Consider the following 14,898-nt stretch of genomic DNA (forward strand, 5'->3'; position numbering starts at 1 on the left):
CAGGAAAAGTGTGAAAGTACCAATTATGTAATCCAGCCCACTCCAGATACTCAGATTCTCCAGTATGATGGAGCCACTGGAGCATCCTTCACTAGTACTTGTGATGAAAATTGTGATCATTATGTTATTTTATATTGTGACTGATGGCAGTCCATGTTTCACCATGTGCGTGAGTGACTGTGATTTTATTACTAAGAATTTATTTTTACAATGTTTTTATTTTCCTATTTTAGCATACAATCTAAATGCAACTAAATACTGCTGATATACAAGACATACAATTTATTATTTATTTACAGAACAAGATGACTGTGTGGGCGTAGCTTGTGCGGTCCTTTCCCTCTCTCCAGAATGCAAGAGCCTTCATACCATCTATTTCTATTTTATTCCTCAAGCTTTTGTTCATCCACTGCTGGTTGCTGCCACCTACAGGATAATCAGAAGATCTTTGCTGTTGCAGTCTATAAAACCTGTGGGTGGAGTTATTGTGCCATCTATAAAACTATACTTTGACAAGTGTTGATACTAATGTGAACTGTTTAAACACACCTTTAAACAAGCCTCGCTTTGTTTACTCAGCTTTTACCAAGGTTTACAGGTTTAAATGTCAATTAACAACACACTGCTGCGGTGCTGCAGGTAGATATTAAAAGTATTGTCTTCAAATATACAATTTATCATATTTTATAATGTTTGGGGAACAGTGATGCAGAGACAAATTAAAATGTGTGTTTACTAATCCTGAGCACCCACAGGACCCGTTTGAGGATGTGTTCACCTATGTGATCCTCTCCCACACTTATGCACACTATTGGAAATTCCCACACGCACAATGTTATCTTTCACACAGGTCAATCACACGTGGCCCATGCTGTAAACACACAGCACCCAGGAGAATGTGTAGGAAGGTAGAAGAAAAGAAACAAGAGCGGGAGAAAATAATAAGACTACTCACTACTGAACCCCACCCAGATCTGATCCAGTTAAAAAATGAAAAGCAGAGAGGGCAAAAAAAAAAAAGTCAATGAGTAGGAGAGGATAAAGAAGCCAAGACACAGAAAACAAAGACTTTAAAAACAAGAGGCTGGGTAAAGGAGGAAGAGACTCTCACTCTAATGTGAGTGACATACAGTAAGTCATGAGTTTCCACTGATATTTTTTGTTGTTTATGACCTTGAGCAAGCATCAGAGGCTTTAACTAACAAACATGGACAGACTTTGAACGACTTTGGGTGAAAACAAAGAACACTCACGGATTTAATTTTCATCTGTTTGACCTGCAGCACAGGTACACAGCCTCAGGTGATGGTGGGGTTTTTCAAAGGCTCTTACCTGTTGTGGATTGTTGGGCATGTATGGCAACATGGTAGACACGTGAAACATGACCTCGTAGCCCTGGTAAGTTGTATACAGGGAGTGAGTGCCTGTAGAGTCCGCTAAAAAGTGAAGGAGAAAAGCAATTCATGTCACAAGATGAGGTTGTGCTGTTATATTAGAGTCCAAACACTGTCTGGGTGGAACAGATGTTTTTCCAGGGACCATAAGGACGATGCCTGTGCTTTTTCTAGGCCTATGACTTTTGGCCTGGCTTATCCTCAGATCACATAACATTGCTGGCTTCATCTGTCTTTAAAGTAATGGATTTTTGCTCATATAAAATATACAGTATTTTAATTTACTATGGAAAAAAGAATAAAATAATTAAAATTGTGAAGGCAAGGGAAGCTCACCCCCGCGTGTCTCTAATCCTAATAGTTTTTGTTAAAGTTTGTTTCCTAGTTTACCAAGTAATGCGTGAGAATAAAAACATTCAGACTGATCTGGCCAAAGAAAAATCTCCTTGACAACATAAAATCCCTTGTTCACAGTGCTTATTCTATTTTCTGTAACTATAGTACATGTTAATTAGGTGACATCTATAACAGTGTTCTTAAAAAAGTAAACAAGATGTACAGGCTTTACTTTGTGCTGCAGTGGCCTTTAAGTTAACTGAACGAGATCTAACGTGGACATGTGTGGTGCCGTTAGAACAGGTTACCAGGTCAGACCTCCAAAGATTGCCGCCATGACCCTTTACACAAAAGTGACTTAGACACTGCTTAGTCAGAGTGGCCGTCACATTTACAGAACATGGTGCGTATCTGAAAAAGGTTCTTACTCTTCGTGTCGAGCTGTGCTGCATATTTGGTGAACCCTTTGAGAAGCACATTCTCTCCCAGCAGATCCAGGAAGGCAGAGAAGGCGGGCGACGCCTCCTCATTGTTGTACATCTCCTCCTCTGTGCTCTGGCCTGCACGGCACAGCAGAACACCCACCTTGTGCTTCTGACTTAACTGCAAGGCAGCGGAGAGATAACATTAACATAACACAATCACACAGTTAACACTCACACTCAAACAGCTGAAACACCACATTCAATGACAGCTGCAACTCTGCTCTCTCAAGCTTGTGCTTCTAATGAAACTGAAGATCAAGGTTGATATTACAGATAAGAATTTATCCGAAACCTATGCCTCAACTTGCTTACACACAGACATTGAGCAGTTTTATTTCGTTTCATAAACCACCTGCACAAACAACAAGAAGCCTGCTGCTGGCAAAACACCTCTGCCTAGCACTTCACCCTCCATTAAATAAAGGAGCAGATAGCATGGCTAAATATTGGAGCTTTTATAGTTACACATGCATGCTCAAACACACCACACCCTGCTTCATAGCTTTCACTGCTCTCAGCCCAATTTTGGTGTTTTCCACCATCGCTAAATCAGTTACACTGTACAGGTTTTATATATTTTTCTGAGCATACCATATTTCACTGACTCACTTTATCAGTTCATGGCATCTTTGCAGTCAACTTAACTAACCTGACTTATACTAACTAACCAGGTAATGTACACGTTCTTTACTTTGCAGGACAATCTGAATTGTCCGAGTTATTGCTGGTTTTATTCCACAAACCCACAAGGTAAAGTTCAAACACAGACATAAACACATAACTCACGCCCTGTTCGTCCAGTTTAAGGAGCTGCTCGGTGACTTTGGGTGTGTTGAGAGCCAGCCTCAAACAGGATACATTGAGCTCAGGGACGACCTGTTCCAGGACGTCTTTGAGCGGCAGACCACGAACTGTGCCGTGTCTGCCTGTAGATGCTACTGCATCCTCTAAAATGGAGCCTCTCAGGGTCACCAACTGTATGTGAGAGAAGAATAGAAGTTGTAAAACTGAAAGCAAAACGACATTTCAAGACACTGATATATTAAAAAGTTGTGAGTGCAGCACAGCAACACTTCTCAGATTGCAGGTACAAAAGAAACTGTGAATGAACTGATAATCATTTATTATACAAAAGATCCTCTATACTACATAGTGTTTGAAATTCACACAGCACTTAATCACTGGTTGAACAACTAATTTGAAGTCTTAAAAAAGTAGTTCCAAATTTCTGCAAAACTGCCCACCTCATCCACTGAACCTAAGAACTTACTGTCTGTAACCGCTATACTTAAATGTGGAGTAGGAACCAGTGCGTGTTTTGTTTGTCTTACTTGGACACGTACTTATTTCAGAGCCAAAATGACAATTGCTACAGTATAAGGCAACTATTTTGATAACATTTAAAACATTTTATTGAACTGAGAACTTTTTTAAGCAAAACATTCAAAATTTCCACATATTTGCCTGTTCCAGCCTCCAGTTTTCAGATATGTTTGTACTGTATGTATGTATGTACAGCAAGTTTAAACTGTATGTGATTTGAGTTAATAAAGTTGATTATACACTGCACCTGGAAGAAAGGAAGGTGGCTGATTACAAAGGATCACTACTCTAACCAAAGCCCTTTTGCCCTGAAGTCACTCTTTCTCTCTCCCTCACACACATAGTGAAAGTTTTTACTGGAGTCTTTATGGGAGGTTTTAAGTCCAGCAGCATTGTGAATTAATATTCTGCTCAGCATTGTGCTGCTCCCTGCGGTGGGGAAATTGACCTGCTTCAGAACAGTCCGACTATAATAACCTCAGATACAGTTGGGAGGAGCAAACTTCTCCTTCACACTCACATACCTACACAAACACAAACACACACACACACACACACACACACACACACACACACACACACACACACACATTAAAAATTCATGGCCAACTATGCAGCAGGCACAGGCCGCAGAGACAGTTGAACCTCAGAGGCTCAGGTCTGCTGCAGAGACACGAAACCTGATTGATACACAACTGAAGTTATGGTGCCATCGTTGCAACTCGTCAGCTTCTGGCCAACAGTGGAGTGCGTGACTGAGCGACTGTGACATGCTGAGTAGGAATGTCAGAGGGGGAGTGCGAGTGTATGAATGTGTGATGGAGGGAGAGAAGTAGGGGAGAAAGAGGAAGTCTCTCCACCTTGCTGTGTCAGCACTGCTGCACAGAATTAAATGACGGACTTAAGGCGGGATGGATATTAGCGAGCAGCTGTGGCTTGAGTGGGAGACAATAAACTCTGCAATCAATCTCTTTTTGCTGTGTGGGAACAGTAGGCCTGGGTGTGCTGGCTGTGTCTGTTAGCTGAGCTGTGTGTACTTAGATGGCGCAATGGCTCCATTGTTATACCAGAGTTAAGGTGATGAGGCCAGGCAGCCATGTAATCCAGCTAAAAACAACACCGCACCAGCCACACAGAGGAACACAGAGGCAAAACTCTGCTGTTTGTTTGAGTGACCTCAACAATGCTATACAGCTGTTTTTAAAGGATTATGTACATTAACAACTCACAGACAGCTGAGACTTCTAATCCTATCTTCTATCTCCTATCTTCCTTCTTTTTTTCCCCAGAAAATGAAAAACTGACAAAGAAATGACTACTCAATAAGCTTATTTTGTTACTCTTTGGTTTTTCAATTAACCAATAAAGAAATAAAAGTTCTACATTCAGTTTTTCTAAAATTATGAGCTCATGTCACTGAATATACACTTTTTCTCCATAATCATGATCCTAACATTTAATACAAGGATTAAATCCATTAATCCAAGTGGAGGACGTACTATAGGCAGAGCAGCCAGTGTTATGCTATGCTGAGACTGAGCAGGTGGAATTTTCCACTGGCACACAGCACAGACTGGGGGAGGGATCAGGGGTCAGGGCGAGACGAGTCACAGGTAGGGACACAAAGACAGGGCTAGGTAAAATGAAAGTAAGTTAATTATTTACTTGAGAGTGCACGCTCTCACTGACTCATCATGGTTTCACCACTGAGAAATTCCCAAGGCAAGCACACACAAACGGCAGACTGTAAATACCTTGTTCGTTCTGACAATGAGGCGGTATTGGTACTGGTCTTTCAGGTCTTTGGTGTCTTCCAGTTTCTCTCTGCGAATGCTCAAGACCACAGGACCCAGCTTATCATCTGTCCCAAAGTAGTTTAAGTGCTCTGGTGAAGGACGGTGATAAAAAGAAAGACAAGGGAGTTCAAACTTTTAAACAAAGCTGCACTAGAACTTTACAAAATGATACAAGACACACTGATGTTTATTTTTAGACATAGATAACAAGGCTGACTAAATTTTGAAAAATCGGACGATTGGTTGAACAGTCAACTCATTAATTGGTTAAATATTTTTTTTAATTCTGACATCTCAAATATGAATATTTACTGTTTCCTAAGCCTTCAATGACAGTACTTAAGTACGTAAGTATTAACTTGTTTCAGCTGAAATGCTTCAGTGATTTTATGGCATCAGCTTTGGCTCAGGGAAATTGCGATAGACATTTTACACAACTTTCTAATATTTTCTAAAAGAAATTGGGAGATTAACCAAATTCAAGTTGGTAGAATTATAATTTGAAATCAGCTAAAATATGCTAAAGAACATGTGTGACAAGGTAGTTTTCGACACTAATTGGTATGGACATATTTTAGGTCTGTAGAAAAATATGTATTAAGGTCCACAACCCATCACTAATTAACAGATTACATAAACTGAAGAAGCCAAAGATGAGACAGAGGTCGACAGAGAGAGGGGTGTGTGACGAAAAAACACACATATAGTGAGTAGGACTAACAGGGGAGAGGCAATAAATCAAGGACATGACTGTGCATGTTATTAAGTAAGCAATACAATGTGATTACAAAATAAATTGAGATAACACAAGGAGTAACCTAGAGAAAATGATAATGATAAGGTTAGAGTTAGAAGAACAAATATGCCCTTGCTCTTGTAAATTCAGGAAAGCAACAATGTAAAGTTGTCAGTAGCCAATTAACATTACGCTGCTTGTTAACAGTGTCAATGCAACACTGCATATTCATCCATTAAGAAGACAAAGTTATCAACACACAACAATAAGCATCCTCGGTTTCCTTTTCTAAAGCTCCTATGTTAAGCTGTTCTGTGCCACAGGCATTGTGGAGGTCAACACGCAAATTCTACAGACAGCCAGGGAGGAATCTAGTCTGACAAGTGCCCATCCTGACAGGAATGAACCTGGACAATGTTAATATTAGGAGACTCTACCAAGGACACTTCCGTGCCATGTCCTATGGTGAGAATGTCAACTTTTTGATGAAGCTTTCTGACACGGGGCACATCACAGCACACATACATCCACAGCAGCATTTTGGGGGGCAGCTAAGCTGGAAACAAGTAAGCAGATGAATATATTTATGGAATGATAACCTTTATCTCTGTGGCTGCTAGGCTTTCTCTCCCATATGTGTGCGCATAGTCGCACACACTCTGCACACATGTGCCCCTAACAGCATCTGTCACTAATTAGGGTGCAGCCAGATGATGCATGCTAAAGGGAAGTTTATCCACAGTGTCTGAAGGGGTGATGTGAACAAGAAATGCCCACAAACACACATATGGACAGGCACACATATCACGCACAAATGCTCTCACACACCCTTCGTCTCCAAGGTTAGGTGTTTTCTGACACTTAAAACAGATGTAAAACAAAGCTGCTCTGGCTGATAATGCTAAGTGGTACTTTTGGTAATATACAGAGGTAGGTGGTGTATTATCACCTCAGAGTGTGCCAGCAGTAATGGCAGGTACATGCATAATAGGAAATCTGGGAGCATAGGCAGTTTGGCCTGCTTGTCTGTTTAGACCCAGCTGGTTGTTAGCAACTGCAGGATGACACGTGGGAAACGATGCTGGAGAAACTCAGGCTGGACAAAGAACATCTAATTCACACCGTTAAGTAACAATATGTGGCCTAAATCAAAGAGTATTAAATGGTAACACTATGTTTGTTCTTTATAGAATACAATTAAGTGGACTACTGTATGTTTGATAATATTTAATTATTTCTATCAATTATTTTATGAATCATTTAGTTTATAAAAGTGAATTTACTTTATTTCAAATTGCTTGTTTTGTCAAATCCACAGGTCAGCCAGGTGCTTTCTGCTTGCCTGCATGAGTTTTCTCCACGTACTACGGCTTCCTCTCACCATCCAAAGACTTGCGGTTAGGTTAGGCTTAATTGGTGAGTCTAAATTGCCCATAGCCAATGACCTACATATGACCTGGAAAAACTGATTAGTACTCTGTATGTTTTTAAAACACATTTTCAGTTTTAGAGACATTTTTAAAATTCTTTTTGTTTGTTTTTAAATCAGTCACCATTTGGCCCCAAATACAGGTCTCATTTCCTTCCTAAGTTTATTAGAACTGTCAGATCACAGCGGACAATGGACTGTCTATTGATTGCGCCTTTGGTCAGCACCAGGTTTTAAAGTTTCAAGCTGCTTATTATTGGAATCTGTAAATTTAGATGAAATAACACACCTTGTTATTTACAGTATTTTGACTCCCCAATGTTTGAAGATTTGAGAACTCTGCTCTATTCTGTCTTTTTGTACATTACTCAGTTTTTTTTCTGATGACCTTGATTTGATTTTTGATTTAAATTTTTTTAAAAATCCTCTACTGCTGTGGCACCTGAATTTCACACTTGGTAATATAGTAATAATAATAAATAAAGTAATGCCCTACCTTATGATGGGCTCCAAATGCCAATATATTTAAATACATCTACATCGAAAATCTGTTTTATTAATTATATATATGGTAATTTCCTGTAAAGCACATTGGAGTTCCCTGTTTATGGAATATATGAAAACAGTTGTCCCAGCTTGCCTTGACTGATTTACTGCCTAACACTTTCAGCAGGTTAGAGAGACTATGTCTGAAAGTGTAACTAACCTTTTACTATTTTTTCGCTATTTGTTTACTTGCTGAGTGGGCTGAAATCTTTTTTTTTTTTAACAATTTCTAAACAATTACTTGAGAATATCTTGGTATAAAAACTGCAAAAGTACCTTGTGATACATAATTCTTGTAATGTATTTCTGTATTTGTGTGTTTGTGGTAGACAGACTCAGTATTACCTTTCTCATGAAAGTAGTCTTTATAGTACCCGGCCCCCAGGTCTACATGTTCTATGCTGTAAAGCTTCAGTCTGTCCAGTCTTGTAACCTGCTGTTCAATAGGCACCTCAAGCACCGAAACACTGGCGTTACTCCTCCTCAGCCATCCCTTTCCTCCGTCTCCTCCATCTCCTCCACGCTCTGCTGATGAGCTGAGGAAGCTGATGTTGCGCTCCCTGTAGCCCCCAGTCTCATTGAGGAAGTGGGGGCAGCAGAGGAGAAGTGGGCTTGAGCTCTGGTCTCCAGAAGGCCCATCTAAAGGGTCCATGCCCAAGGAGGGTGTTGTGGAGCAAGGGTCAAGGCTCAGAGTCAGATCTTCAATGCTGGAGTAAACTGGGTCATTGATACTCAGAGCAGAGGATCTGGAGACAGAGAGGGACACTGAAGCAGCTGATGCCCCTGTGGCAGTGTTCCTCCTCTGGGCAACATAGCCATGCTGAGCTGCCACCTCGTGGAGGTCAAACAGGATGCTCTGAGCATCATAGTGGACAAAGCTCTTTGGGCAAACCCATGGTTTATAGGAGGCATCTGATGAACCTCGCCCTCCCCCATCCTCACTAGTCTCTCCTTTTCCTCCATCCAGCTCTCCTCTGCTAGAGCTCCGAAGTTTCCTGAACAAAGAGGAGGTGCCCAGTGATGACTCTGTTCCTCCACTTTTTTTCCGAACTCTCTCAGCTCCATCCTTTCTTCCTGTTCCTCTGTCCTCCCCACCTGTGGGGCCGGGCGAAGGAGCAGAGGGGAGGGATGCACTCTGTGGCAGGTCTGGCGAACGCAGCAGTTCCCCAAGGCTCACTGGTGCCGAGCTGCGCTGGTCAGGCCTCTCCTGGTGGAACTGATTGAGCATGTCAAAGAAGCTCTGCTCAGGAATGCCCTGGATATCAATGGAGGAGGTGCTGCCGTACTCTCTGAACAGGTTACCCAATCCACCACCTCCACGGACCTCCACCTTGGAGAGGAAAGTGGAGACATTTTTCAGTTGTTGATAACATGTCAGAGAATTTTATTTAATTTTTTAACTTTATATTACTGGAAATTACAAAGCTTGGTTTACTTCAAACAAAAAGTATGATGTTTCCCTGTTACGTTTTATTTGAGTTGATGTGAAAGCCATTGATCTTCTACACAAGCAATGATGTTGATCGATGATAAGTTCACTTTTTATGTGAAAGTAAAATGGGCAAACTACAATATTTTCTTATAGCAGATATTTAACTTTTGCCTTTAACAAAGTACTTCCTTATCCATCCTCTTCTTGTCAAAGAAGTGATTTAACAAGTGTACAAATACTGTAAATGTGAATACAAAATCCTTTGTTAACCATCCCAACATTTATGTGGAATAATTGCAAGGATATTTTTCAAAAATCAAGTTTCTGGAAGTGTCTTGTTAACAAATTAAATGTCAAACATGTGACAAGAATATACAGTGTTTATAATATGCTAAATAATAATATAATATGATTTCTCATTTTTTATAGCATTCATCACAAGAGGCTGAGATGCTCATCTAATAATTTGTACACTTAGTTAAATCTTAGGGAGCACTTTGTACCTAAATGGCGTACATACATAGTACCGTAAAATACTGGGGAATCTGATTTTCATTACCCTCTCTGTGCAGCACTGATGAAGCACATCAACATGAAAACTGTTGTATCAGTGAATTTCATGTTGGTCTTAATAACTTATAACTACAAAACTACATATGTGAGCTTTGTCTTTAGAGGAAGATTTATTGCTCACCTCATTCTCGTCCTGTTCGCTCAGTGTCACTTCACTGTTGGAGCGCTGTCTCAAAGGAGGGAATACTCTTAGGTTGAAAGGTGAACCTCTTTCATTGCCAACATCCTTGTGCCGTCGTCGTGGTAACCTGGCAACTCCTCCCCGCACCAACCCGATTTCAGATGACATAACTGCTGATGAAATTGAAGTGGAGCAGTCATCTCCATAGTGATTGCTACCAATTTGCCCATTTTCAAGCAGCGACTCCCGGGACTGCGCACGACGTGGGGGCCATTCAGCAATCCGTGCCCGAACACCCATTTTGGGCACAGAGACACGTGACTGGGAGGCCAGATCTGTGGGGCCAGGGGCAGGGTGACCGTTGGGGGTGTGACGAAATGGAGTATGCTGAGGCATTCCTCCTCCTCCTCCATCCAGAAGGTCAGAGGAGGTGCAACTGACCCCCCTGTCTCTGTAGCTGTTCATTGCACCCCAGGAGAGCTCAGGGCCAAGAGGCAGGGGGCGGGCATCCCATGTTAGGCGGGGTGCTAGGGAAGCGGGAGAGGAGGTGCCCCACACACACTGTGCTGGTGATCCTATGGCCTCCAGCTCCCAAAAACATTGCTTTTAACCAGCAGGGTAGGAAAGTCTTATGCAGATCTGAGAAAAGAAATATAAATGGCATCATATCCAACAAATGGCATCATAGACAATCAGCACAAATAATCTAACTCAAACACATTACATTTGAAATACTGGAACATTTTTATAATTACAGAGAGTATGACCCAAATTTTCTTCACAGGACAAAAGAAAAATGAGGTCTGAACTGTAAAACAATGTAAAACTGATAAGCTGGAAAGACAGAGAGACAGAGAGAGAGAGAGAGACAGAGAGAGAGAGAGAGAGAGAGAGAGAGAGAGAGAGAGAAATAAGGTGAGAGGATATGACAGAGGATTTCTCCCATTGAGGCTAATCTTCAGAAGCCTGACAAGGGATATTATTATCACAGACTCTGTGCACTCAAGCACATGTGCGTGCACACACAAACACTCATATACCCACAGGACATAAAGGCTGTGGCAGCTGTGCTGCAGATTAAAACCACTGAAACACTTAAGCTAATATTAACAGACTAAAAAGTAGTACAGATCCAAACAGGGAAGTAGACTATTTAAATATGTCATATTCAATTCTCATGTCTTGACTCATGTGGCAGAGGCCTGCAGTAACGATATACAGTAGTTTATATTTTAGTATTAGTATTATTAATTTTTCCATCATGCAGTAACTTCTCTCACATGTGCTGTGACACATCAGCTAATCTATTCTACTTGACAAACCACTACAACTTTGTGTTGTTGATTGGCTTTGAGGACAAGGAGACAAAGCCTACAAAGTTACCCAACAGCTAGAGGGGAGTAAAGCCAGAAATAGAGTGATAGTCAAAAAAGAGCAAAGAGAGTGGTACATTGGTTGATGAACCACAACATCGTGTTTTAATATTAACAGTCACACAACATCAAGTCTAAAACTCCATCAACCCCAAAGACTTATTCATCTGTGTGCATCTTATGTCTCTCCTGAGGTATAATGATTTATACAGTAATGCATGTCTTACGTGTCTGCTCCATAAGTAAAGAAATACCGTCAGGTCATTTTAGTTTATTCCTCACACGCTATATTAATGGTTGGTGCTCTAAAAAGATGAAGGTATACTAGCTTTAATCTCATCAAGGACTAATTCATCTTACTCATTGGTCACCATCCGTCAAGATTTTCAAGTCATGGTCACATTTTTTGGTTTTGAATGCTGTGGTTGTTCAGCGTGACCTTTTGGGAATTCCTATTCAAGAATATTATAATGTGGTTATGACTCCACTAAGTAATACAGCAACAAACACAAGCTACTGGCTGCTTTGTACAAAACTAGAAAACTGCTAACCGGGGACAATGTAGTTTACACGCAAGTCTGTCCAGACTTTAATTCTAAGAAGTTTATGCATAAGTCTAAGCGGATGTTTGTCTTAGATTTAATGAAATTCAGATTTATATTCATTCAATATAGCATTAATGTGAACGGGACATACATGAGGTAAAAGTGACCTTGACCTTTGACCACCAAAATTACAGAAATCATCAGAGTAGAGTGGTAGCAAAGTTGAAAAAGTTCCTTCAATGCATTCTTGACATATCAGTGCACAAGGATTAATTAAGATAATCAGTTAATCATCTACTCCAATTGGACAGTTGTACCAAATTTGTAGAAATTCCTTCAGTGTTATTCACATATCGCGTTCACAAGAATGGGACATAATGAAAAATAAATAAAATATATATAATTTTGTTGTGAAAATATATCTGTGCTTGTCTTCTTGGATCTGCCAGCTTCAACCTGTTTGTAAATCCTGTAAACATTAACTCCCATGGTAAGCATCTGGTTATGAGGCCCAATTTGCATAACATTGAGCTTTTGTGTCAAGGCAACTCAGAGTGGTTTGTGTGTGTGTTTGTGTGTGTGTGTGTGTGTGTGTGTTTCACGATACACAACGCCTTTCATGAGTCCTTACAGAATTCATTTTTTTGGCCCCAAGATTGCATTACTCATTCACAGAAAACAAAATCCCCCTATCATCATACAGCTGAGCAAATGTATAATGTCTTTGTTTTTGATGAACCACAGGCACTTCTGGGCTGCTCTGATCATGTTTTCTGACAGAGTCTTCTTCATCCAGAGGGCTGTCATGTGATCCACTATCAGACCCAATCCTGGGTTATCCGGCCGCAGCTGCAGGAGCTGCAGAATGGCTTTATTATGTATCTTACGTGCGGGATGAGAGAGACAACGGAAAGAGTGTGATTTGCTCTTTATCAATGACACCCATCAGTGAGAAACATACTTGACTATTGCCAATAGTGAGAAAGATACTGAGCAGAAACAAGTTGTGAACACAACATTGTATTAACAAAAATTCTAGTAGTTACAGTAAACTTGTCATCTGGGTTATTTCATTAATTTCTAGTTGTGTTTGTGTCCACCTGGGATATGTAAGTTCAGTATTTACTAAATGCTACATTCTATATATGTCTAGTCTGTCCGTCTATATATTTACCACATCTCATATCATAACTAATACATACATCAAGATGTGTTCTGTATTACTTAAAAGGATAAAAAAGACTAAATACAGAAGTTGTACTTCAGCTATGATGGAGAGCTCTCTAAATATCACTAATATCAACTCTAGCGAAGGGAAGGGAGGACCAATTTAACAGACCAGAGAACCAAAAACTCAATGTGAAAAACTGGGGAGTGTTAATGTTTTTGTCGAGATGAGTGGAGTGCAAGAGGATTGGGTGTTTTCAAAGTGAAGCTCTAGTTTAAGACTATAAACAATATAAATAGTGATTCATGAATACAATAAAAGGTTTTAAAACATCCAAAGAACTACAGTAAGAATGCGGCAGACACATTCAGCTTTGGCACAGACTTCAGAAGGAAAAGCACAGACACTTAATGCTTTTTAATTACTCACATACAGTAATTAGTTAGCTCTGGGAAATACACCTCTCCACCCCCCGTTCTGACTCTCCCATTCATGCTCTTTCCCTTTATTCCTCCACACCAGCTTAGACTTGCTCTGTATGATGCAGGCTTGGCCAATGCCCCACAAACACACACCAAGGCTGGTAATTACACTGGTTTGATGGTAGTAATGACAGAGCTAGCATAGGAGTGCAGCTTTCAGAGGAATGAGTACACATGATAAGGAAGAGGTGTGAACTGTTATGCTGTACCAATGCAGGCAGATCTGAGATCAGTATGGAAGGTAACATAAAAGAATCAGAGATGAGGAAGGATAAACCCGCCATGTTTGCTTGGCACAAAGGAGACTTTTGAAAAATCCCTAAAGAAAAAAGAAACTCCCCACATATAAATCATCAGCAGCAGTTTCTGTCTGTTTAAATTAAGCAAACAATGTCAACGTGTGTCAGAGTGTGAGCTACATTATAGGCTGATTTGAAGAACAGATGGTGATACATATGACTGGCAGACGGCAGACAGGAGCACAGCACAACACTGTATTACAACACAATACAGTCCTGGAAGACAGCTGGGGGGTCAGGACATCCAGTATTCATGCCACCGTGGCTTCAGAAGGAGAGGACGTTAGGTCTACACTAATCCTAAACTCTTATTTCAAGTCAATGGTCTAAAGTCAAAACCAATAGTGAAGTCAAAAAGTTCAGAAGCGCTAAAAAACACAAATACAAAAATAACCTTAGGCCATCTTGTGTCTAGATAGTCTGAAAGGTGTGTACTACTGGCAAAACAGAAACTCATTTCCATGTTATAAGCCAAAGAAGACAAAAGGCAGGGTGGCAGACTTGAGATGTGAACTGCAGTCAGGACTTGAGACTTGACCTTCAGAAGACTTGACTGAAGACTAGATAAAAGACATGGTTAAGCTTCTTAAACAGGTTTTAAGCTTTGACCGTAAGTAAATAAGACAGACCTTGCAGTGTCAGCAGTTATGAGGACAACTGTACTGAACTGTTGCGGTGAAGAGGGAGCTGAGCTTGAGAGCAAAGGTCTCAATTTACCAGTCAGTCTATGTTTCAACCCTCACCTATGGTAGCGGCCAAAAGAATAGTCTGTGAATACAAGAGACAAAAAGGAGTTGCCTTCATAGTGTGGCCAGGCTCAGCCTTAGAGATAGATGATTGTTCAATCTTAATTGCTGACA

At 40.6% G+C, this 14,898-nt stretch overlaps 1 protein-coding gene across 2 annotated transcripts in view; it reads right to left on the bottom strand.

Moving 5' to 3' along the window:
- sipa1l3 (signal-induced proliferation-associated 1 like 3) overlaps window positions 1–14,898 on the bottom strand; it is a 54,857-nt gene that overhangs the window by 14,748 nt on the left and 25,211 nt on the right. For both annotated transcript variants that reach the window (XM_026368480.1, XM_026368488.1), the window contains 6 exons: window positions 10,172–10,810; window positions 8,391–9,375; window positions 5,293–5,423; window positions 3,002–3,190; window positions 2,159–2,333; window positions 1,333–1,436 (listed from right to left, as the gene is read on the bottom strand). In XM_026368480.1, the coding sequence (XP_026224265.1) occupies window positions 1,333–1,436; window positions 2,159–2,333; window positions 3,002–3,190; window positions 5,293–5,423; window positions 8,391–9,375; window positions 10,172–10,636 (2,049 nt within the window). In that variant the 5' untranslated portion in view covers window positions 10,637–10,810. The remainder of the gene's footprint in view (window positions 1–1,332; window positions 1,437–2,158; window positions 2,334–3,001; window positions 3,191–5,292; window positions 5,424–8,390; window positions 9,376–10,171; window positions 10,811–14,898) is intronic.

This window comes from Anabas testudineus, chromosome 13 (genome assembly GCF_900324465.2).
Source record: "Anabas testudineus chromosome 13, fAnaTes1.2, whole genome shotgun sequence".
Lineage (NCBI taxonomy): Eukaryota > Metazoa > Chordata > Actinopteri > Anabantiformes > Anabantidae > Anabas > Anabas testudineus.